Source organism: Cervus canadensis, chromosome 2, assembly GCF_019320065.1.
Source record: "Cervus canadensis isolate Bull #8, Minnesota chromosome 2, ASM1932006v1, whole genome shotgun sequence".
Taxonomy (NCBI): Eukaryota; Metazoa; Chordata; class Mammalia; order Artiodactyla; family Cervidae; genus Cervus; species Cervus canadensis.
This window is the reverse complement of record NC_057387.1, coordinates 13838872-13864115: the sequence shown is the minus strand read 5'-3', so window position 1 is coordinate 13864115 and position 25244 is coordinate 13838872. Positions and strand designations below refer to the sequence as shown.

The window sequence follows — 25244 nt, the reverse complement described above, 5'->3', positions numbered from 1 at the left end:
CATGTTGGACAAAGAGAGAACAGGCTGTGGGAGTTTAGTGTCCTTCAGTTCCAACTTTGGGGGGGCCCCTTTTCTACTCTTGGGATTGGGAGTGTGCCCCCTAGTGGCCTACAAGGGCCACCCCTTCCCTCTTCTCTGGGCATTCACAAGCTTACGCAGACCCCTCTCCAGATCCGGAAGTCCTTTGCACACAGAATGTATCTGCCCTGAAGCTTCAGGTCCTGGGGAAAGAGTAGAAAAAATTAAGAAGTCCTGGCCCAACAGTCAGACTCATCCCTGCACCTGGCTGTTTCTGCCCCAGGTCTCCCCCTTATCCAGTGTCCTTAGAGCAAGGCTGGATCTTTCCCAGTGCTGTAGGAAGGGACTCATCCCAGGGAAGCTGGTAGGTTGCAAGGCCCAGCTCCACCCAGGTTGAGAAACCGCCCATCCCACGTCCTGGGCTGTCAGGGAGGGGCAGAAGTTGCTGCATCCAAGATGCCCCTCCCAGAGCTCTGCCCTGCAGTGGGGTGACCCCAGCCCTTCCCCCCACAGCCCTTCCTCTGGTGCCCCCAGTTACCTATCCTACTAGGCTCCAAGGAATAGCAGAAGGCTGTGTAGTTTCTTGCTCCCTGAGGGACTATTACACACTAGTGGCCGGGCCCCCCCAGCCACAGGTCCCAGGAGCCTAGCAACACACATTTAGTCCTCAGCTGGCTCTCCGAAGGTCCTGTCCCTGTCCTAGCTGCACCCGTTGTCACTCCCTTGAGCCTGCTCACCTGCTTGCAAGAGCCCAGGCTGAGAGCAGACACCCAACCTGTCTAACCTGTCTGACGTCATCATCTCTCCACCCACCTGGGCTCTCGGTCTCCGGCCGCTCACTCTTCCTGTTCTCAGCTTCCGTCCTCTCAGATTCCTAACAGCTCTGCCACCTGCCAGAACTGAGGCTCCCTAGGCCCTGGCTAGCCTAAAGTCGGCCCTTGATCCCTCTCACTGCAGAAGTCTCTTTACTCTCAATGAGAGGAAGGGCGGATCCAGGTGTCTTGAGAGCTGAGGGTTGAGGGCATTGAGCCAAAGCGTAGACCCTTCACCTCTGCCCTCGAAGACACTTGTGCCCTCCATGCGGAGCCAAGATGGGGAACAGAGCCGAGGAAGATTATAACTTTGTCTTCAAGGGTGAGTCTGGGGTCCATAAAGAAAGAGGAACACCTGGGAGACGGAGGCAGAGAACCACAGAGCCAGAGGGCTCCTTCCTGTTTTTGAATCAATTAGCAGGGCCCCCTCCCAGGGCTCATCATTCCTTCAGATCCGAAAGAAAGCTTAAGGAGTGGGGGAGGGTCTGTTTACAGGAGCAAAAGTCCTGGAGCGGCCAGAATGCTCTAGGGAAGTAAATAATGTTGATCGCTCCTTAATGGTGCAAGCCAGGCTCTTCTGCCCCATTCCTAATGGAAGCCCCAGTCCCTAGGAAGAGTTAGCCACTGCAGCACTAGCGATGGAGGTCAGACTTCAGAGAGGATTCCCTCCTGAGAAGGAGGGACAAGCAGACTTAAGAGGAAGAAAGTCACGTTTCTGGGCAGCTGTACAGGAAAGGAGAGATGGGAAGATCTATGCCATCACAGGGCTGGAGGAAGACACAGGGAAGATATGAATCGGGACCGGGGTCTAATAGAATCTGGAGAACTCCCAGCACTGTAGCCTTGTCGGTCTGTCCCTTGGCAGACCCCCTGGGCTCAAATACCAGGAGCTGGGTTTAACCAGGCTATCCCTGGAAGTTTGCATGTATCTTTCCAGCTCCTTTATCTCGCCCCTGTGTTTAGCCAGTCTAGTGTTCCCTACCCCCACCTCCGCACCTCCTTCAGGGCAGGGTGGACTGGCATCGCTATGATTCCCCGTCCAGCCACTCCACCCTCCCAGCCTCAGCCCTGCCCTCACTTGAGCTGGGACTCTCAGGAGACCAGGGCTTGGGAAACCTGTACTCCCAGCATTTTTCCCAGGAAGGGAGACAGGGTGAGGGGTCACAATAGACTGGGGCAATACTGAGTTCAGATCTCAGCCCCGCCACTTACGAGTTATTGCAATTTAGGGTCATTAGAAGCAGACCCGGAGACATTTGGGGTGTGAGCTGTTTATTGTGGCTCAATAGCAGTGAAAGGAAGAGGGAGGACACAGGATCGGGCAGAGGGAGAAGTCACACTGCAAGGCAGGAACACAAAGCCTCGACCAAGGGCGAGCAGCTCTGGGTTTCCCCTGTCCTTGCCAGGGCACTGGGTGCGGCTGCCAGGGAAAGGCATGAGCCCGGGTGAGGCCGCCTCGACATCAGAAGCAGATGCTGAAGGAGCAACAGCTGAAGGCTGGGTGCTGCCTGCACTCCCTGCAGCAGGGGGCAAGTCCTCCCTGGAAGGCTCCTGTGGGCAGCACAGCTCCCGTTTACCTGGCCATTGAACGCCCACCCCCTGTAAACATGGGGTGAGCCTAATAGTGGTACTTGCCTTGTGGCATTGTTGTGAGGAGTAAATGAGTTCAGACATTCAGGAGGGTACCGGGCATACTGTAGGCGCTCAATAAACGTGAACTATTAGTATCTCCATTTTTCAGAGGAGGATGAGACACAGAACAAATAGTTTTCAAAGGATCGCCCAGTCAGCACTCAAACCCAAGTCTGTTTGACTCCAAAGCCAAGGCTCAGAGTCCACCTAGTGGGAGGGATGCGATGGGGATGCGGTTCCCAATAGCAGACACACACACACACACACTCAAGTCCATAAATCCTCTTACCTACACACATCCATACAGCTCCCAGCTCTTCCCCACCCTACACAAATTAGGAATTTTTGAAGTTGGAGTGAGTTTTGTAGATTTTATAAACAGGGAAACTGGGACCCAGAAAAGATGAGCCACTTGTTCAGCGTCACATAGCTAGTCAGAGGCTGAGTGGGGACCAGTGCCCAGATTATGCAGTGCCCAGTCCTGGGGCACCAGCCTGCCTTTCCAGAACCACCCTGGGTAGCTCTGGGCCAGTGGATTATGGCTTATATTTAACATCAGCCCCTACGTTTTAATGCCAGACCCTAGCTCACTCACAGTGGGTAAGGCTGGGCCCTGGATCCTGCCCTTCAACCCAAAGGCTCTTCATGGCCCCTCTGGTATATCCTTGTCTGTGAAAACCTAAAGATAAAAGCACCAGCCTACCAACAACAATGGGCTTCCCAGGCGGCTCGGTGGGTAAAGAATCCACCTGCAATGTAGGAGACACAGGAGACCCAGGTTCTATCCTTGGGTCAGGAAGACCCCCTGGAGGAGGGCATAGCTACCCACTCTAGTATTCTTGCCTGGAGAATCCCATGGACAGAGGAGCCTGGCAAAGTACAGTCCATGGGGTCACAAAGAGTCAGACACGACTGAGTGACGAACGCTTTCACTTTTCACCAACAACAATAATGACAGTAACAGTTTTGCACACTCACTATATCCAGGGCAATATCTTGTTTAACTTCTTGCAACAACTCATAGATAAAATTGTTATTCCCATTTTTTTAATAAGAAAGAGAATAGTAAGTTGCTGAAGGCATGCATAACTGGTCCCACATCCAGTTCCATGGTCTTAAGCATACAAGACTGCCCCTTCTTAGGGATAATGGGATCCTAATTTCTTGCACACATACCCCCATACCTTTCCCCCACCCCCAGATGTGTCAGCTGCCAAACTTTCTCCTCACCCATATTGCTATTCCCACCTCTGCTCCCCTCACAAACACACACAAACTGCCCACTTCTCCTTCCAGCTTGTTTACATAGAAACACGCACATGTTCTCATATTCTCTTGCCTGGAAATGTGCACCCTCCCCACAGACCCCCTACCCTCCCTGCTGCCTCACAACCCTTGAACGCCACTATCCACAGACAGCCCATAGACATCACTCTCTCACCAAATTCATGGGCTGATTCTGCCACCACTTTGCAACAGGCCAGGCCTAGAACCCTTGAAGCCCCTCAGCCTGCTTCAGGCTCTCATCCCTTCTGCCCCAGGGTGGGTGCATCATGTAGAGTTGGAGACCCTTGTCTCTGCCAGGTTTCCCGTGGCACTAGTGGTAAAGAACCCGCCTGCCAATGCAGGAGACTTAAGAGACGCAGGTTAGATCCCTGGATCGGGAAGATCTCCTGGAGGAGGACATGGCAACCCACTCCAATACTCTTGTCTGGAGAATCCCATGGACAGAGGAGCCTGGTGGTCCACAGCCCATGGGGTCGCAAAGAGTAGGACGCGACTGGGCATGCATGCATGGCTCTGCCAGGAGGCCTGACCCGCTCCTCAGTTTTCTGAGTCTTTTCTGATGGGCAGACCCTCCAAGTTCAGTCCTTATCTCTCCACCCCTTCAGTGGTGCTGATCGGCGAGTCAGGAGTGGGGAAGACCAACCTGCTGTCCCGATTCACTCGCAATGAGTTCAGCCACGACAGCCGCACCACCATCGGGGTTGAGTTCTCCACCCGCACTGTCATGCTGGGCACCGCTGCTATCAAGGCCCAGATCTGGGACACGGCTGGCCTGGAGCGGTACCGAGCCATCACTTCGGCGTGAGCCCCGGGCTGGGGGTGTACGGGGGTGCTGGGGTGCTGGGGAAGTCAGGGTATACCACTGGAGGAGAAGTGGAGGAAGAGGAGGCAAGGAACCTCAGCAGGGAGTTCCCTGAATGGGACCGCGGGGCTCAGGTGAGAAGACACGAGTACTCTGAGTTACGAACACTCTGAGACAGGAAGCAATGATACTGACTGCTGGGACTGAAAGCAAGAGTCATCACCACCACTTACCTGTCTTTACTATGTGCCAGGGAAGGTACAAGACACTTTACATGGGGCATTTTATGTACTCCTCCAAATGCCCCAGGAATAAGGTGCTATCATTAATCCCTCTTTAGATATAAGAAGTTTGTGTTTCAAGCAGGTGAGACTGGGGTGCCGCTGTGATGGGGAGATACTCTAGGATCAAGAGCACCCCCCCTCACTTCTGCAGTGCTTTGCACTTGGCAACCTTCACTATCTAACTGCAAGGTGAAAGGCTGGACCCCATAACCACATTTCACAAACCTCAGAGGACACAGAGGAACATAAGCCTCTTGATACTGGACACAGAGCGTCTCCCAGGCAGTGTCAGCCAAAGGTGGTGTGTGTGCTTGTGCATGTGTGTGTGTGGGGGGGGGGGGTGTGGGTGGGTGGGGGGCAGCACTTGCAAGGGGGCAGGAAGCAGGAGCTGGGGGCTTTGTGGCTTTGTTTATACATATTCATCACTCTTGGACTGGTCAATTGACTCTTACAAGCCTCAGCTGACTCATCGATACAATGGGAATAATTTTATACCACCAGTCTGAAGAAGCGCTATCAAACTTCCAAGAGTGAGACTGGATGCTTAGTAAGGGTGCCTCAGATGATCAGGGAGATTCAGCTAGTTCTAGAACGATGGCCATGAGAGAGAAGCGCTGGGGGTCAAGGAGCTATGTGAGGGACATTTGGGGTGTTGGGCATCCAGGAAGCTAGTTTGACCAGAGCCCTGGTATATATCTGTGGATAGCTGTGGCTAACATCAGAACAAAGACCAGAGGCCGCAGAGGGGTTAGGAGGGAGGAGGGAGCCAGTGGTTTTGGAGAAGGGAGGTGAGTCTTCAGAGACTCCAAGACCAGTATCTTGGAGGGCTTTCAGCATCAGACATGGGAGCTCTGGGCTGCCCTGTGTGGTTTGGGTCTCTGGACTGTAATCTTCATATTTCCCTGTCTCTGGTGCTCATCTCTGGCTTTTGGCCTAAGAGCTCTGCTCTGAGGTTAGGCTTGATGGCCCTGACCTTGCCTCTGTCCACCCACTGACCCCCACCCAGGTACTATCGCGGTGCTGTGGGGGCCCTCCTGGTGTTTGACCTAACCAAGCACCAGACTTATGCCGTGGTGGAGCGCTGGCTGAAGGAGCTCTACGACCATGCCGAGGCCACAATCGTCGTCATGCTTGTTGGTAACAAAAGTGACCTCAGCCAGTCCCGGGAGGTGCCCACTGAGGAAGCCCGCATGTTTGCTGGTGAGAGCCCACCACATCCCAGCCTGGCCCCTCCGGCTGCTCTGCCAATGCAATCAATCCCAGCCCCCGCTCCCACTGTGGGGCTCAGGCCTGCACTTCCTGCCCAGGGTCCCCCTACCTCCATTCTGTCGGCCTCAGAATCTCCTAGCCCTTCCCCTCAGTGACCCTGTGTCCCTCATTATGTCCCGCCCCATTTGCCCTGTCTTTATGGGTAAGTATTCATAGTTGGTTTTAAGGCAGCCCACACAGCCATGCTGAGATCATGGCAGATGGGCTTCCCTTGACTGTCTCCTGTCACACTCCCCAGGAGCTTTCTGGGGTTTAGAGGCAGCAGGAGACAGTGGTTAAGGGTGCAGGCTGTGGGGTCCCATGGCCTAGCCCACATCTCTTGGTGAGTGGCTAGATGTGGGACACAAAGCAAGTTCTTTGTTCGTTCTCTCTGTTTTTAGGCTACAGTTTCCTCTTCTAAAAGAAAGGAATAGTATTCCAACCTACCTTCCAGTTTGTTTTAAGGTTTAAATGAGCTACACATGCCAAGGGTTTAGCGTGTAACGAACGTGCATGGTAAAACGTGAAGTAAATATTATTGTCTTGACCCTTCACAACTAATGGTGTGTTTCCTTTCTGTCAGAAAACAATGGGCTGCTCTTCTTGGAGACCTCGGCCCTGGACTCCACCAATGTTGAGCTGGCCTTTGAAACTGTCCTCAAAGGTAGAGTCCCTGCCTCCATTCAGCAGGCACCGCCATCCGACCCCTGAGGCTTCCGCGGGCAGTGGGAGGAACGTAGACACCCAGCCCTCAGCCACGCCAGCCGATTCCTCATCCCCTCTGAGGGCTCCCCCCCAGCCTCCTCAGAGCCTCCCTCATACACCCCCACCCCTGTCAGCTGGAGCTTAGGGAAAGAACCAGGAGGCCACACTCCCAGGGAGCTGAGTCTTAGTCCCACTCCACCCATGTAAGTAGATGGGACCCAGGTGCCCAAACTCCTCTTCCTTCCAGCAAAACCCCCAGCGTTCAGAAAGGGGCACGCAGAGTGTACATGGGGAGGGTGGGCTCCTAATCTTCGTCTGACCTGATCACTGCCCTCTGCCCTCACAGAGATCTTCGCCAAGGTGTCCAGGCAGAAGCAGAACAACACCCGGACCAATGCCGTTACCCTGGGCAGTGGCCCGGCTGGGCAGGAGCTGGGTCCTGGGGAGAAGAGGGCCTGTTGCATCAGCCTCTGACCTGCCCCCACTGTGTTCCGGCGCCCCCCCAGCCCTGCCCAGCTCCAGGAGCTTTCTCTGCCCTGTTGGTCCAGATGTCAGAGTGGCCAGTCCCTGTTCACAGCCCTGCAGAGCTCTAAGGTCTCAATGTGGCCCTCCCCACCCCCAGACCTCTATTATCGGTCACCCCCCTCACAGACTACGGCCCTCCAATAAAGCTGTGTTTTATATCAAGCCTGACCATCCTGCTGCCTCCCCTGCATCTCTGGGCCCTCCTCTGAGTCCTTGTTCCCCTTCCCCTCCCCTCATCCTCCCCACCATATTCACTGCCCCCCAGGGCCAGCTGTCTCTGGAGTCTTGTGGTCTGGGGACAGTGCCAAGGGGGTGGGAGGTGCCCGCCTTTCCCTCTGCCAACCCCCAGGGCAGGTGGAAGAGGGAGGACAGCATGGCAGAGAGGGGGTATCTGGAAGGAGAGACAAAGGATACCATCAGCGGGTACCATCTGGTGCCCTGGGCCCTGGTGCCAAGAGCTGAGGTCACTCCAATGCCAGGGGTGAGGGGAGGAGGCAGGGGGAGATGTTTAAGTAAAGGGGGAGTCAGGGCCAGCCCAGTCTGTGTGTGCTGGGGAAGGGATTTTAAGCCTGGGAGGTGGAAGGCCTGTCTTCCATCCAGGTTTCTGCTTGACCCTGAAGAGAAGATGTGGTGTGTAGGGATGGGTTGAATCTGGTGCGGATTGATGAGAGGGTCAAGCTCTCAGCTCTGCCCTTTCTCCATCAAGTTCAGAAGCTGGCTTTCCAGGCAAGGTCTAGGTGGACTTGCCTAGCCTTCTCCTGTTCTGCAAGGCAGGGTCGAATGAGGTCCCCTGATGCCCCAAGGAACAGAAGGAGGTAAATGGAGAGAAAAGAGGGGTTGAGCACTTGGAGACCCAAGTAGGGAGCTGTGGAGAGCAGACAGATAAGGAGCCATCCACTTCATGCAAGGTGAGCAAGGTCGCCCGGACTGACATTAGAGAAAACCCCACTCACCCTCAGGTGGTTCCAACCAACGTGTCAAGAAAGCAGCCTGAGCCTTAAGTAATAATACTTTTAATAAAATTAAGTTCTTAATAGCACATTTAATACATTAACCCTCCCCCTTCTTGGTTTCTCTGCATTTTGTGCAACATCACTTTGACTTGATTATTCATGGGTCCGTTTTGTTTCCCGCCTTTATTTTGCTTTTGAAATGGTTTTCCTGGTGGACTTGTAACGTGTCTTCACTAGATGCCTCAAATTAAGTCTGACCACAATCCTACTCTACTTCTACAGTGGAGAGACCATTCCCCCTGCCCCAGGGCTGTCTCCCCCCACCCACCCTACCCCACCCGCACCCTCGAGCAGGGAAGAGGAAGCCCTCCCCAACCCAGACGCTACCTTCCCAAACTAGCGGGGTTCCTAGGACAAAAAGAGCAGGGGAAAAGTCTGTCCCTGGGTGGGGTGAGAAGAGTAAATTGGGGAGGAGATATGTTTGGGGTCTAGGGCCAGGGAGGGGCATGACAGAGTCATTAGGGTCATGGAACTTCTTGCCAAGAGTCAAGAGGCTTCTACACCCCCTTGGACAGGCGCGAGGGTGGGGGGACCAACCTGATTACAAGCTGGGGTTGGTAGAAGGCAAGTGCTTAAAAAACGAGTTGATTTCTCACAAGTAAAAGCCAAGCTCCCCAGCCTTCTGTGGGGAGGGTCAGGGTACAGCAGATGACCTCTATCTGAACTCTTACAGATGGCGGTGAACTAAAACAGATGGTTAAGGTAGGGGTCACCCAAAGTCCCTGCTGCACCCCCTGACTTTGTACCCTTAGGGGCCAGTTCTCCCAGGCCTTCAAGGACAGTGTCTCCATTCCACCCCAGTGGATGGCAAGTCCCTGGTATCTTAGAGATAATAGAGCACTTCTGCAAATTTGTAAAGCACAGTGCAGCTTTAAAGGAGACTGATTATTGAGATCATTCTTCTACCTGCTGCCATGGAGGTCAGAAGCTAAGTGAATATTGGGTAGGAATAAGAATGGGGGACAGATACCCTCCAGTCCCCTTGAAGCTCTGAGAAAGTAAGAAGTGTGTGTGTGTGTCTGTTGGTGGAATGACCTACCAGGCTCTTGAATTAATCAGAGGTAGAGTGGATTGCAGTTATACTTCAGGAAGGACTTCCTCAGTTAAGCCTGGGAGAAGTTGTCCCTAGAGGGTGAAAGCTGGGCAGTCTTCCTCCTCTCAGAAAGCCCCAAGAGGACATGTTTGGAATAAGGGCTGCCCAGAGACAGGGAGCCAACCATGCTTTCCCACCTCAGCTGTCCCTAGCCCAGCCCTCCTCTGGTTGAAATGATCAGTGTTCATCCTTTCAAAGACCCTGGGAACTGAGCCCCTCATCTATTTGTCCTATAATTTAAAAATCCAAGGATTCTTAGAATCAACCCCAGCAGACTGGAAGGAAGCTCCCAACCATAACTAGCAACCTGCTCCACCCTGATATCTGAAGATGGGGTGGGGGGGGCTCAGGGTGGACTCAGCCACTTCCCTCCTCTATTTTCCTTTTCATTATGACTTTTATACATTCTACTGGACCCAGGGGCCCTCAATGCTACTAAACTTTAAGCTATCTGAATATCGTCTACTAAGTAACTAGTAATTCTTTCTCTTTGTCTCTAGGATTATATGAAATAAATTTGAATTATTATTATTATTAATTATTATTATTTTGTAGTATTCTTTTCTTTTAAACCCCTCGGTTTTTCTTCTCTCTCATTTTTGGTTAAAAAAAAAAACAAACAAAAAACTATCTCTCTTAAATCTCACACCTCTCTGAGGGTTCCCATAGGCCTGCTAGGCCTCAGTTCTGGACTTCCCCACCTTACTTGCCCCTGGGACTGGACAGGGGAAGCGAGTGGGGGGACACCCCAGGATCCTCAGTCCTACTGCTTCTTCCTTTCTCCTTAATCCCTTTCTTTGTGTGGCTCTGCCGGCTCCCCCAAAGGGGAGGGGGAGAGGGAGGGGGAGCCATGGGGGTGAAATCCAATCTACTTGCAGGGCCCCAGAGGGACCAGGTTCCCCTAGCCCCTGTCTCCACAAGCCATCCCAGGATGCTCCCCCGGAAAAGCAAACGACATTCCTCCCCAAAAAAATGTGGGGGAAAAAAGGAACGTAAACCAGAACATATATTAAAAACACTTTTTTAAGATTTAACTCTGAATACAAATGTATTTTTTTTCTTCTTCTCTCCCTACATATATTCTAAACCTTCTAAAGTTTTTTTATTTTTTTAAGGATCACTTTATCATAAAATAAAATATCCTTTTCATATAATAAATTACCTAATAAAAAGTCTTTTTTTTTTCATATTAGCCCAGGTTCTTTGCTACATTTATACGGTAATAAATGCCTTTATTAAAATAGAATATTAAATTATAAAGAACTGCTTTTTTTTTTCTATTTTTGTTTTCTCTCCTGTGTTGGTTGCCTATCTCGCTCCCTCTCATGCTCTCTTTCTCTCCTCTATTTTGTCTCTCACTGTGTTTTGCGTTGGTTTCTAGGTTTGGCTCAATCAGTAAGAGTGGGATTGTATTTTCCGAGCCCCCTAGCGTAACAGTCTTCCGCCTTTGTGGGTGGTGGAGGGGGGAGGGGATCGACAGACAGACATCCCATCTTCCCACCCCCCACCCCCCCTCGGCGACCGAGGGGTGCCCATTTGGTTTGGTTTCTAATGTACAGACATCTCAGGATGGCTCACATTGGCGGGAAGGAGGGAAGTTGTCACAGGCCAGTTTTCCTGGCTGTGACCTCCTTCCGCTCCCCTCCCTGGCTGGTGGTCTGGAGGGGAAGGCTGAGGAGAGGTGAGTTAATTCACAACAGGAGGAAGGAGAGGAGGAAATCCCCTCTGTGCCCCCATCCCTGCACCCCCTCTCCATCCAGGAAGAATGGGACTCCTGAGCCTCAAGGCTCAGAGATCACTTAGGACAGTCCCACCCTACTATATACAAGAATCTCCTAGGATCCCCGGGGGACTCCCATCCCCCATCCCCTCCTAGCCCGGCCAGCGGAACCAGGAGGGTGGGAGGCTGGTGACTGCCCCAAGTGAGCAGTAGGGAGGCAGCAAAGGGGGGTGCAAGGCCTATAATAATACATGATTCTTAGAACAGGCCCGGCTGCACCCCAATCCTGCTTGGCTCTGGAGTGACCCCTCTGAAGACAAGGTCTCTCCTCAGTGAGTGAGACAAGAGACTTCATGATTAATTTGTTAACAAGGGTTCAGGTCAGGTCCAGAGAGGGGCGCAGGGAATGGGGCACTGCAAGGGAGGAGGACCCTCCCTCCCTCCAGCAGCCTCTCTTCCTGCCTCTCCTGCTCCCCTAGAGCAGACACACTACCCTGGCTCACCCCCTCCCACCACCAGAAAATCCAGCCCCCAAACTGCTCCCTAAATGTAATGCCCAAAGATGATAAAGGTGGAGGTTTGACCCTTTATGTACCCCAGTATTAGTCCCCTCTTCAAATATTCACTGAGAACAGGGATACATTCTATCAAGAATTTGAGGTGTTTCTTTGGAGGAGGAGAAAAGTGGGCCTCCGAATGACAAAGAGGAACTGAGGGGACCATCAAAATGTTTTTTCCCTCTGCCTCTCCCCAGGGGGATAATGTCCCCAAAGCTGGGCTGGGTGGAGCAGGAAGGAGGCGAGAAGGGAAGAAAGAGGAAGAGCAAGACGAGGGCTGGTTGTGACAGCTGGCAAGGGGAAGCAGAGAGAAGAGCTGGAGGAGAGAGCAAAGGAGAGAGGAAAACCCAAAGGGAAGGAGGATGGCGAGGAGAGAGTGGAGGCAAAGCGGAGGAGCACCCCTCTCCAGATTCCCCTAGCCCAGCTTTGTGGGGAGCGGCGAGTTCTGAGCCCTTTATTGATTGGCATACTTCCTCCCCTTCCCCCTCAGAAAATCTATTCAGACTCGTGAAAGGGTCCCAACCCCCTCAGACTGCTGGAAGCCCAGAACAAATCCCCAAACAGAATACAAGGTGGTGGAGGGTCTAAAGGGTCGAGGTTGGAGGTCAGAGGTCAGGACCAGAGGCTTGGGGATTGTTGGAGCACCTCTAGATACAGATGGTAATTCTCCCTCTCCCGTTCCCCGTCCCCTCCCTAGAGGAAGGGGTAGTGTGAGTTGGGCGGGCAGGGAGTCAGGATGCCTTAGCGGCCACCTCTGGCAAAACAAAAGTTTCTCTTAGCTGCTTCCGGATTGAAGGGTATGTTGAGGTATCAGAGTTGTAACTCTAGTAAAATTTCCGGCCTGGCCCCCCTCCCAACCTTTCCAGGACAGGGGGACCAGAGGCTCTGAAAGCGGCCCCGCCCTCCAGCCACCATCGCCTCCCCTCCCCCCTCCCCAGCAAACGAGTATCTAAGCACCTTGCCCCTCAAATCACTGATTTGCAAAAGGCCCCAGTGGAAAACAGCTCCAGGAAGGGCCCCTGGGGAGCGGCCCCAGGAGGCCAGGGGCCAGGGGCTTAGGAAAATATTCGGATGGCTTGCGTGGCTGTGATGTGGCAGACGGGACACTCCGGGTCCGTCCTCTCACAGATGCGTACTGCACACTCCATGCAGAACAGGTTGTGTCCGCAGGGCACCAGTGCGGCAGTCACCTCACTCTCGAAGCACACCATGCAATCCCGCCCGCCGCCGGGGCTCCGCAGGCCGCCCCCCCCAAGTTTAGAGAAGCCCTGGAGCGGCTCTCCCGGCGGGCGTCTCGGGAGTCCGGCCAGCTCGGGCCCCGCGGAGGCGGCAGGAGAGCGATGCGCTCCCGGGGGCCCAGCGCGGGCCTTGGCGGAAGAGGAGGAGGAGGAAGAGGCGGAAGAGAAGAGCACCGAGGTGGGCGTGGCGTTCTCCTGGCCCGCCCAGAGCGGGGGGCTAGTCTCGGCCACTCCGTAGTACACGTCCTGCTTGCCCACGCCATAGCCAGGGAACAGGTACCCGCCGTAGCCAAAGTCCCCTCCCTGCTCGCCGAGGCGCGGGGCCTCAAAGCCAGAGTCCACTCCGCACTCGCCGATGCAGCCCAAGCTGTTCTGCCGGAAGGTGGAGAGGGGCTTGCAGCCGGAAGGGTGCACCCGCCAGGCCTCAGAGTAGCGGCTATCCAGCGCGGCGTCGGGGCTCCCCGCCAGGAAGTCGTTTTCATTGTTGTACTCGAGGATCTTGCCTGTGCGGACCGCGATGTGCGTTTCGATCTCCTCGCGCGCACGCTCCACGTTCCCCGGGGCACCGGTGATCTCGAACACCGGGTCGCGGTCCCGGCTTGGCGTGATAATGTACGTGTTGGTCTGCTGCTGGATGCGTTTGATGGTTGCCCCCTTGGGGCCCACCACCAGTCCCACCACGCGATAGGGCACCCGCACACGAATTGTCACTTGGCCGGGCAGAGCAGGCGCCACTCCAAAGGCGGCGCCCGACTTGTTGCGTGAGGCGCGGATCATGGAGAAGTGCTCGGCCGCTGAGATGATTTCCCGGCGGGCTGTGGCCACGTCCTCCCGCCGCCCAGTCACCATGAACACTGGCTCCTCGCCTCGCACGGGCGTCTTGATGTAGGTGTTGGTCTTGGCCCTCAGAGCCTTAATCTTGCAGCCTGAGATAGGGAAGGGAAGAGAGAAATAAACTCACAAGGCAAGAAGGTTTGTGCTGGAGCCAACAAGCTCCTGCTCCTACTCTGATACCCAGCCCACCAGGAACCTCTGTCTACCCTTAGGGAACGCCCCCCCCCCCCCCCGACTCTAACCAGAACAATTCACTTACTGTATCTTAAATCTATCCAATGTATCTATCAACCACAGACTGCAAAATGTCACAACTTTCCCTTGAATTCCATATAGGACTTCCAAATTCATGCACTCTTTGAAATTCTGAAATAATCACTGACCTTCCCAGACAAGCTGCTAACCTACTCACTAACTCCTCGACAACCATTAGCTGTTTCCCCCAATTTCTCTACTGATTTCTGGCTACTCACAAACTTCCAAATCGCTCAATCACCTGCCCTGCCCTGCAACTGCGATCTCCAGTCTGTCACTGACCCCGATCTTGCCTCAGAAGCCTACAGTCTACTCCTCACTTGATCTCCATGCATTAGAAGTGTCTTCCAGTCTACACTGGGACGACTGACCCACATCTGCTCCCATGCCTTCCACCCATTAGTGTCTCAGCTGGTCCCAAATTCACAGCAAGTTTTCAGCAACTCATGGAGTGTGAGAGGTCAGGAAGGGTCTGAGAATCCGTTTTAGGAAGGAAAGGAGGATAATGATGTGTGAGGGACACAGTGCCTGCCCCTGTCCCCTGGGGCAGGAGAGCCAAGATGGGCCTCGGGCTGAGTAGGGTTGGGGAGAAGGTGTTCTAGACCCATACTCCTGCTTTGAAGAAGGAGGGGGTAAAAGCTGAGAGGCTGGGGAGACAGGCAGGAAGAGAAAGGAGAATGGCCCAGACAAAGAGAGACAAAGAGGGAGAAAGGGAAAGAGAAAAGTGAGGGAGGCTGGGATGGCCAGACTGCAGTCTAAAGGTGGCGGACCTTGACGGCTGACTGGACAAACCTCTCTCCTCCTTTTCCAATTCCCTATCCCTGCCCCTGTCTTCACACAGAACCTCAGAGACTCACATGTTTTCTCAAAGCACACATGCTACATGTGTGTGTTTGTACATGCACACACAGACACGGACCTAGGAGCCGCTATGCAGCTTACCTTTATCTAAACGTTATTTGTGGTGCAAGTCTAATGCACACTTTCACATACCCCTCTCCCTGATACACATGGATTCCCTGTGTTTCATCCTTTCATCCAGCCCACTCTTCCATCCCCATCATTCCCAGGACACATGCAGCACATTCCAATTCACCCCTGCCCACAACTGTTGCCCCCATTCACATTTAGACATTCATACCCGTCTCCATATAAACATTCACAGTTCCCTTTCTCACTCCCCAACCAATGCCAGTGGTCCTAGTTTTCTGACTCTGCCTAACCCTCCAACCATAGGCCTGAGGTGAGCTCATCTTTTTTTCCCTCTCCTTCCTCCACTCCAGATGGCTTCTTCTCCAAACCTACCAGATTGGCATGTGGGAGGAGAGAGTGGGTTGGGGGCAGCTCTCCTCACCTTCAAGAGACCTTAGGAAGGAGAATTTGCTCCTCCCTTTTTGTCTTCAGACCTCTTGGCAGTTGAGAGGTCCTACCTGTTGTCAAGCCCACATCCTTGCTGCTTTAATGTCAGTAAATGATTGTTCTGTTTGGGAGGCACGGGGGGCGGGGGAAGGAACAGTGAAGACCCTTCTCCTACAACTTCTAATTGCATGGCATCTGATAGGCACCTGGGTTCTGGTTCTAAGTTTTGGGCCCCTAAACTTACATGAGAGCTGTTATAGGTGTCTTTGGGGACTGGAATTGGGGTGAGGAGAACAGGCCAGGTATAAAAGTAAGGAGAAAAGCTAGAGGCCTAGAGATGCAGAACTGGTAGCGGATCTTGTCCTACGTTTCCCAACCCCGAAGAAGCATCTCTTGAAGGGAAGACCCACTTGGCTTCACCTTCCTAGAGGTCAAATAGAGCAGCCTTGACACTACAGCAGGAGAAGGGAGGTTAGACAAGAGAAAGGACTTCCATTTCCTTAAGGAGTGAGGGGGAGGCTTGTCTTCTCTGAATAGGAGAAATCCCCCTACTTTTATGAGAGACAGGCCCATCTGATGCGGAGGCAGAAGAGGAAAGAATGACTCCATGAAATTCCGGGGCCTCCCAAGACCACCCCCGCACCCAAGAAAAGATAACAGTGTCCCCACCCGATTCCAGGGCTCTGGGTCCCTAGTTTCTGACAACAAGAGGAAATCCAACTTTTAAAACCAGAAATCTCAAGAGATGGGGTGCCCCAGGGGGATGAGGGCTACGCCGGGGAGTGGCATCTTCCCCTCCTCCATTCTGGATCTCCCAGCAAAATCCCCCCAACCCCCCACACTTCGGGTAGACGAGGTGTGATGTGGAATAGGGGCCCCCCTGACTTGCCTCCCCTCTTCCCCAGCCAGCAGCCGGCCTCCTCCTTCACTCCCAGCCGGAATGCAGCTCCTCTATTGTTCCCCACTGTGGGACAGCTCCTCCCCTGCTCCTCCCCCACCCCACACCTCCCCAGTCCAGCCCCCTTGCAATTTCCAAATCCCGCCCCCCCCACACACTCCCCTTTGGGAAACTGGGAGAGGGAAGGGTCCCCAGGATCCCGTCTGCTCAGTCTGGACCCTTACCAACATTCCCACCCCCACCCGCCCAGGGATGCTGGAGCAGAGGAGGGTGTGGTATCAGACACTCTACATTGGATTAATTCTGTACCCACCCCCCCACTCCCCAACAACACACCCAGACCCATGCCCTCCACCAAATCTCCAGGTGAAGATTCCTCACCCCTCAGCACGCCCCTTCCCACCCTGTCCTACTCTCTTACTACCAGAGACCCCTCTCCAGGCCTCTGGCCCCTTGCCGTGGCCAGCCCAGAACAAAAGCCTGAGAGGGAGGAGAAGAGGTCCACACCGGGACGTGGCACTTCGTTGGAGGCACCCCTTCCAAAATCCCATAGACCATCCAACTTTGGTGTGTGGGTGACCACAGGACTCCCTCCTCCCAGCAGCCCCCCTTCCCCACCTCACCCCCAGGCTGGGACCCTCCCATGAGCCACACCCCCTTCCATTCCTACACTCAGCCCAACAAAGAGACAGATACTCAGTCTGCCTTCCCGGGCCAGGTCTCCCCCAAAGTCTGTAACTCCAGGTGGCTGGGGGTCCCAGGGGTGCCCCCTCCCCAAACCACTAGCAGATGCCATAGTTGGGGCTCCTGAGTAACTCTTTTGCACATTCGGCCAGTTTTTCCGGCTACGAGTGGACACCCCCTCCGGACAGCCTCCCCGGATTGGAAAACCGATCCCCCTCCCTTTTCCCTCTCTCGGAGAGAGGATATTTCTTTGTCTAAGGGCAGAGCCCTAGGGAAGGAAGGATCTGGAGGACAGTTCCAACTAAGGGGGTAGCAGGGAACTTTGAGGCACTTCGAAATCAGGGTAGGGGGCGGGTCCCCCTTTGTGGGGAAGGGACTGAGCCAGAGGCGGGCAAGGAGGGAGGAAGTGAACTTTCCGGGCTAGGGATGGGGTGCCCCCCAACTCCAGTCCCTCTCCGTGGTCCCGGCGCCCGCTTACCTTGCCTGCCCACGATCTCTGCCACGTGCTCGGAGGTGGGCACTGGTACACACTCGGTGGTGTTGCTGCTGCCCTTCAGGCGCAGCTCGGCCTCTTTGTAGAGAGCGCAGAGCTTGGCGTCGCTGGCCCCTTTGGGGGCGGTGGGGGGCTGGGGCGTCTGCGCCGCGGGGGCCGCCGTCGGGGTGGCCGGGGGCGCCGCGGGCGGCGGCGGCGGGGCCGGCTGCGGGGGGGCGGCCGGCTGCGCGGGGGCGCCGCCCCCCCCACCTCCCCCGTCCTCGCCCGCCGTGGGGGCGGGGGGCTCCCCCAAACCCAGGAGGCAGAGTTGATCGAGAGCCAGCTGAAGGGCGCGCTCGTCTTCCAGCAGCCCTCGGTCCTTAGCGCTTCCCCCGAAACATCCTAGTTCTCCAAAGCCCCCATTTCTTTCCATTATTCCAGATACCACTAGACTAGGCATGGCGAAACAAAAGCTGGGGGAGAGAGAGAGAGGGAGAGAGAGAGGTGGTGGAAGGGAAAAGGGGAGAGAGGAGGGGAGGGGAGAGGGGAGGAGGGGGGTGTGTGGGGAGGGGGGAACAAAGAACTGGGGAGGGGGGAAGAAAGCGAGATAGAAAGATAGACCCTCCCTCTAAGCCCCCCTCCCCAAACACCCTGTAACCCGACTCCCCTCGCCCCAGCCCCCGGGGTGGGGGTGGGGGGATAGAGAAGCAAAACCGAGAAAGCAGATCTCCTCTCCTCTCCGGGGGTGACGGGGGGGGCGGGGGGCTGCGGGATCTCTGCCCCCACCCCTCCCGCCTCGGTCCCGGGAGTCTCCAGACCCCACCGTCCAGACGCCCCCCTTAGGCTCCCGCACCCAGCCCCAGTCCAGGAGCGGCGCTCAGTGGCCCCCAATAGAGCCCAGCCCCTTCCAGCGCTCAAACTCTTTTGTTTTAAATGAACTGGATGGAGCAGCATGGAACTGACGGGAGGGGGGCGCGCCGGGGGCGCCCGGGGCATGCCGGGAGTTGTAGTTTCCCGCCCTCGGGGGCGCGGGGACGAATTCCTTGACCCGAGGAAGATAGGGATGTGCCTTCGGTCTTTACCCGCTGCTGGGAGGCGAAGCTGGGGGCGGGAAGGCGATCGAGGTCCCTCATTTTTAAAGAGGAAAGGAGTCAGTGTACAGAAACGGAACGGGTGGAAAACAGGCTAATGGAGTGTGTCCCCCTCCCAAAACGGGCTCCTTCGCGATCCCGGCCAGTCTTAGGTCCCTCTTTCTTATGGTAATGAGGCGGGGGGAAAGGGCGGGGAGCTGTCCCGGCTGGGTCACTGCGGCTTTCTCTCGCTTTCTCTCCCCTCTTCCCCCTCCCTGCCGCGCTCCCTCTCCGCTCTCCGCTCCCCCCTCCCGTTCTCCCAGAGTCGATCCCGGCTCCCGGCCGCGGGCAGAGGTTCTCCGCAGAGCAGACAAAGCCCGCAGCGGCGATGCGTGGAGAACACGGCTCTGCGCGCTGGGGGGTGGGGGTGGGGGGCCGGGATGGGGTGCCGGGTTGGAGGGTGGGACCCCCTGGCAAAAGACGGGGTCCCCTCTTCCCCAAGCGGCAAGCCATCCCCCTTCCTCCCTTCCCTCCCCCCAGTCTCGGAGATCAGAGAAGCACCGACTGGGAGGTGAGTTAGTTAACATCCTTCTCATCAGTGGAGGGGAGCTGGGAGGGCCGTGGGGAAATGAGGTGAGGAGGATGAAGCGGTGGAGAGAGGTAGGGGACCGAGAGAGGGGAGGCCAGGGAAGTCTTAAAGGCATGATAGGAGTTAACAGCTTCGGGTGAGAGCCACGAGCTTTGGGTGCGACGGAAGGAGGAAAGAAGACACCGGGTGGAATGGAGACCCAGACTTCCTCAGGCCCGGGCCGTCCGTTTAGCTCGGGGGTGCTCTGTTCTTTAGCCGTCACCATCATTCCACTTTGCCTCACCCACCTCTCCCGCACTGAAAACCCACTGATTCAGCTCCTTTGACTCTGGAAATTTGGTGAAAGTACAAATCAGTTTTTAAGCCATGAATTGGAGAGCTGGGTATTTTTAGGGGAGTTTGTGGAAGTTGGGGTGTAATGCAATCTTTTCTTCTCCCCTTATCCCGTAGCTTTGGCATTTCTTTTGTCACTCTTTTTATGCCTGGGTCTTTCCCGGGAGGAGAAAGGATGGCGCCGCAACCTGAGGGCTTGAGGACAGACTTTTAAGAAGAACTTCCCAAAAGAGTTTGATAAGAATGGGTGGGTGTTCTTTTCTGGAGTGCCTTGGAAACCAAAAATCTGAGCTAGTTTGTGAGGTAACGTCCTGCTTGGAGGCGGGGGGAATGGGAGGACGGAGGAGATGACCTCATAGACCAGGCACTGTGAGGCCGTGAGGGCTGAGCTGCGAAGCCCAGTTCCCTAAATTGATTCTTGGAAAGAGTAAATTTGCACACCAAGGGGAGGGTGGGAGACGGGGTGGAGGATCTCAGGAGGGCATGGGAGTTGGCTTACTGTGGGTCTCTTGCTTTGCCGGGCGAAGATCCAGGGAAGGGAAGCCATGACAGAGAAACCCTGGAAGGCCCCAGAATTGGGGATGAGATGCCCTCTGGACCAAGGACTTAACAAAGTTAGCAACAAACCTTTTTGTGGAATTGAGTGCTCCCGCCTCTAGGCAAGAGTGAGAGAGGAAGAATTGGAGAGATGAATTGTCCACTCTCCTACCCCGGGAACCCAGGTTGGGGGACCTGGGAGCCGAGGGGGACGCCTCCTGCTCCGTGGACCAGGGGACTGTTTTTCACTATCAGAAATCGCAGACAGTTTTGTAGGTCTGACTGTGTGCCGGGCATTTTTGTCACCAGCTGGTTGAAGCCTTCCTGTCCCCACCAAAATGAGATTCCCCCTAGACACCCACTCCTGAATTTTCCCTGCTTCCACTTTTCTCCCCACTAAGCTAATTAAAGCAGGAGGTTAATGACCAAAGAAGCCCTTGGGGATTTGGCCAGGGAGGAAAACAAAGAACAGTAACAAGGGTATGTGAGCGGGGAGGGGATAGCTGCTGAATGCAAAGGGGTGGACTAAAGGATGGGGGGTAGAGGAAGGGGCAGTCCCTGCTGGACCCCCTCTCACTGATCCAACAAGGACTAATCAGCCCCCCAGGGTGTATTCATGTGCCATGGGTCCACCCTCAGGGTCCCATTGACTCCAAATATCCAAGGCAAGAGAGGCACTTGGCACCTGGAGGGCAGGCTGTGTGTGAACACACTTAGGTCTGGGGCACGGGTGTACAACCAGAGGTGTGCGCCTCCAAATTGTGTGGGGGTACATTCACCCACAGGGGACCTGCCAGAGTGCCCAGCAGCAGAGGGGGGTGGGGCGTGCACGTTGAGGAGGGAGGGCTTTGTTGTTGTTTGGCTGAGGGGCTTGTGAGAACTTAGTTCCCTGACCAGGGATCAAACCTGTGCCCTTGGCAGTGAAAGCTCAAGTCCTAACCAGTGGACCGCCAGGGGGTTCCCTATTCTGAAGCCTTTAAATAACTTATTTGATGAGTCCTTTGGTGGCTTAGATGGTAAAGTGTCTACCTACAATGCGGGAGACCCGGGTTCAATCCCTGGGTTGGGAAGATCCCCTGGAGAAGGAAATGGCAACCTACTCCAGTGTTCTTGCCTGGAGAATCCCATGGATGGAGGACCCTGGTGGGCTACATACAATCCATGAGGTCGCAAAGAGTCGGACACGACTGAGCGACTTCACTTTTGAAATGGCAACCCACTCCAGTATTCTTGCCTGGAGAAGTCCATGGACAGAGAAGCCTGGCGAGCTACAGTCCATGGGGTTGCAAAGAATTGGATGAGACTGAGCGACTAAAACTTCCACTTTCTTTCTTTCCTCACTTCCAGAAGTGGGTGGCTTCCTTTATTCAGGGGACTCCCCTCATCCGCTGACACGTTGGCCAAGCTCTCATTTTCTTCTCCCTCTGCCTACCCAGTCTATTTATTATATTATTATTATTTTCAGGTCGGGTGGGGGCTGCGCTGGATCTTCATTGCTGCTCATGGGCTCTCTCTGGTTGTGATAAGTGGGGGCTGCTCTTCATTGCAGTGCCCAAGCTTCTCATTGCAGTGACTTCTCATGTTGGGGAGCACCAGCGGGTTTCAGTAGGTGCAGCTCACAGGCTTGGTATTTGTAGTCTTAGAGCGCGAGCATGGCCATGGCCATAGTTGCTCTGTGGATGTGGAATCTTCCCAGACCAGGAGTCAAACCTGTGTCCCCTGCGTTGGCAGGTGGATTCTTACCCACTATGCCACTAGGGAAGTCCCTGCCTACTCAATCTAGAATTATGGCCATGAGGACTGAAGACCTTACTTAAACATGTTGCTTAGAAATAGATAGCTATGCCCACCCCTCCCCACCCTTCGCTCTGCCTATGACCGGAAAGGTGGGGAGGCGGCGTGTCTCCCCTTCAGGACCTTGGAGGACAGGACTGTGTGTCTCCCCTTTGTCAGTGTATCCCACCCTGGTCCCCCAGGGTCCAGCACACAGCCCTGCTCAGAGCAGAAACTCTGTAAGGGTGTGGTCAGTGAAGCTGCATATCCCAAGCATCCTGGTGTAAGAGGAAGGAGGTGGCCTCTGGAGCCAAACATGCTGCTTGTTAGTTCTGCTTCTTCTTTATTTATTTGTTGGGTTTTGGCTGCACTGGGTCTTCGTTGCTGCACACGGGCTTTTTCCAGTTGCAGTGAGCGGGGGCTACTCTACTTGCAGTCTGCGGGCTTCTCACTGCAGTGGCTTCTCTTGTTGTGGAGCACAGTAATTGCAGCACTCAGGCTCCGTAGTTGTGGCTCGAGGGCTTAAGAGTGCAGGCTCAGTAGGGGCTGCACACGGGCTTAGATGCTCCATGGCATGTGGAATCTTTACGGACCAGAGGTCGAACCCATGTCCCCTGCATTGGCAGGTGAATTCTTATCCACTGCACCACCAGGGAAGTCCCTGTTATGCTTCTTGAGCAGTCAATTACTGCTGCTCTTCGATTTCCTCATCTTTCAAGTGGAAATAATAAGCCAAGTTCCTAGCACAGTGTCTGGCTCATTTTAGATGTTCAATCAATGTTAGTTTTGGGGCCCTGGTTGTTCTCTGCTGGCAATTGACTTTAGCTAGACTGTGGTCTTCGTTAATTAATTTTAATGCATTCATTCAGCTAACTACTTCCTATTGAGTTCTTAGGACGTGCCAGGCACTGGAGGAGATCCTGATCCACTGTGAGTCACCTGAAGACAGTTCTGGATCTAGACTTGCAGAAATAAGATCATCCCAAACAAACAAATGGAGAGATCCAAACATAATTCCTGTTGAGCCCTGGAATGCAGGCGAACTCTATGTGTCTCTAACACACACACACGGCCTCAGGCCTGAGGAACAGAGGCCCCTGTGGAGTTGTTGAGTTGGCGATATGAGCATGTGTTTCTATGTGCAAGTTGTATATAGGTGGGTGGGGATGTGTACCCACAGGTCTGGCTGCAAGGCAGGAAAGGTGACCTAGTTGAGAGTGGGGTGGGCCAGAACTCCAGTGGAGGCTGGAGGACAGGAGTGGGATGGATGATCCGGACTGTGCTTATCTCTGTGCGTCTATGTCCCTTCTCTTCTAGCAAAACTGGGCACCTGTTATTGCTGTCCAGGCACCAGATATCAAGGGCTGGGGCACAAAGCTAATGCCCGCCCCTCCCTTGTCCTATTCTCAGAGCCCCTAGGGAGGGAGGCAGACACAGGAGGCTACCACCAAGGCTGCCCTTCTAAGCTGGTTGGTCCTTATGGAGGTTATCTCACCTGTGTCCCTTCTGCTCTTGAAAAGCCATCTCCATCTGTCCTACTGAACCTCCTCTACTAAACTTTTAGACTCTGGGGTCAGACAAATCTGGCTTTGAACACTGGAGTGTCCATTTACCAGTTGTGTGACCTAAGCAAGTTACCTAATCTCTCCGAGCCTTAGGTCCCTGATGCTAAGCAGAGATGGCAATTCTAGTCTCTGGGGGTTTTGTTTTCTTTTCTTAATGCTCCTCCCTTATGGGAAGTCTGCCTTGTGATCTAACATCATCCTTCCTGCTGAGAGTGCAGCCAATATTCCCTCTGTTGGGCATATTGCTCAAATACACCCAACTCATTAATTTCCATCAGTAAGAATGTATTGGGTAAAATTCTGTTGTAGGACACATGAAAGAAATGACAGACTTGCTCTCTGCCCACAGAAAGACACAGAAACTAGCCTATCTGACCCACAGAACATGGCCAAACAGGAATAAATGTGAGGGCAAAACAGTCTTTGGGACTTGGAGGGCTGCAGAGTTTGGAGGAGAGAGGAGGCCACTCTGGATCCTCCGCTGTGGACCCAGTCTCCAAGGGCTTTGCCGCCCAGCCTGAGGTTTGGACATGGACAGACAAACTCCTCTCTGTTCCTCCTCCAGCACCACTCCGGAACTCCCCCCAGCAGGTCACCTGCCCTCTCTGATTTCCCCAGGGAGAGCAGCTCAGAGGGGCTGGGGCAGGGCTAGGGTCCCCCAGGACAGCTGGCTGATGGAGCCCCACTGGGATTCCGGGCCGGACCCAGGCGTCCCAGAGGCGGGTGATACCGGAGCTGTGACAGTTGGTCCCCAGATTCCTCACCCAGTGGCGCCAGCTCTGGTTTCTCAGGCTGGGGGGGAGGGGGCACCTGGTGCCAGGCAGGGCTGGGTGTTCTCCTGGGGCAGGGAAGGGGAGGCCGGAAACATGTTCTTGGTAGGGAAGGATTTTCTCCAGTATCCTCAGCCAGGCACTGTGCTGGATACTGACAGGTTGATACTGAAGCATAAGACACCATCTGGCACAGGTGAGTGAATGGATATAAAAGACACACTCACTGTTTAGAATGTCTAGAAACTGAATGAATGAGTGAGTGAGGAAATGAATGAATAGATTTAGCAGTTGTCTCATGGCCTTATTTTACAGAGAGCAAGAAGACCAAGGCCCAGAGAACCCAGGTCCTGTGACTCTTGTGCCTTCTATTTCATCATGCTTCCTTTTTCAGGAAAGGGAAGAGGAAGTTAGAGAGGGGTGGGAAGGGACTTTCTATTTCCCGAGTTTCCTTATTGCTAGGCTCTCTTCTTTCCATTTACACACTTGATCTCATTTCTTGATCTCATTTAATCCTCTTCACAACCCTGTGAGACTGGAATTGCCATCTCTGCTTAGCATCAGGGACCTAAGGCTCGGAGAGATTAGGTAACTTGCTCAGGTCACACAGCTGGTAAATGGACACTCCAGTGTGCAAAGCCAGATTTGTCTGACCCCAGGTCTAAGAACCCAGAGGTCAACAGTGATACCCAGTGAGTAGTCTGGAGGCCGAGGAGAGTGATCACTGACCAGAAGAGGCTTCCTGCATGAAGTGGATCTGGAGTCCCTGAGGATGAGAGAGGTTCATTCAAAGCGAAAGGACTGGAGGGATGACTGAAGGCTGATGCCAGAGGTACTCAGGAGTCTTGCAAGTTGGAGTAGTGGCCAGCTTGCCTGGATTCTGAGCAGCCGGGGACAGGGGGAGGAAAAGCGCCTTTGAACTTTGGCCACGAGGTGGCGCTGCAGACCAGCTACCCGGAGCGGCTCCAGGGTGGGCTTGGACACCAGGGCCCAGAGGTTTCTTCCCTGCCCAAGCTAGGGCTCCAGCCCAATCCAGCCTCCTCAGGTGTCATCTCCAGGTTCCACTTCGCCCTTTTCTGGCAGGGCATCTAACACACGGGAGACAAGGTTACCAGTCTGATGAAAAAGCCAGGTGGCCACGAGCTGGGCATCCACATGGTCTGACCAGCTC

At 54.4% G+C, this 25244-nt stretch overlaps 2 protein-coding genes across 2 annotated transcripts; one reads left to right on the top strand and one right to left on the bottom strand.

Moving 5' to 3' along the window:
• The first annotated feature begins 864 nt into the window (after nt 1-864).
• RAB25 (RAB25, member RAS oncogene family) lies at nt 865-7475 on the top strand. Its single transcript, XM_043454058.1, has 5 exons — nt 865-1152; nt 4355-4550; nt 5842-6035; nt 6667-6747; nt 7135-7475. The coding sequence occupies exons 1-5, from the start codon at nt 1110-1112 to the stop codon at nt 7260-7262; spliced, it is 642 nt and encodes a 213-aa protein (XP_043309993.1). The 5' UTR covers nt 865-1109; the 3' UTR covers nt 7263-7475.
• An 835-nt stretch (nt 7476-8310) lies between these two features.
• MEX3A (mex-3 RNA binding family member A) lies at nt 8311-18374 on the bottom strand. Its single transcript, XM_043453908.1, has 2 exons — nt 17443-18374; nt 8311-13860 (listed from the first exon to the last, which is right to left on the bottom strand). Exons 1-2 carry the CDS (start codon nt 17894-17896, stop codon nt 12752-12754), a joined length of 1563 nt encoding a protein of 520 aa, XP_043309843.1. The 5' UTR covers nt 17897-18374; the 3' UTR covers nt 8311-12751.
• Nucleotides 18375-25244: the final 6870 nt, after the last annotated feature.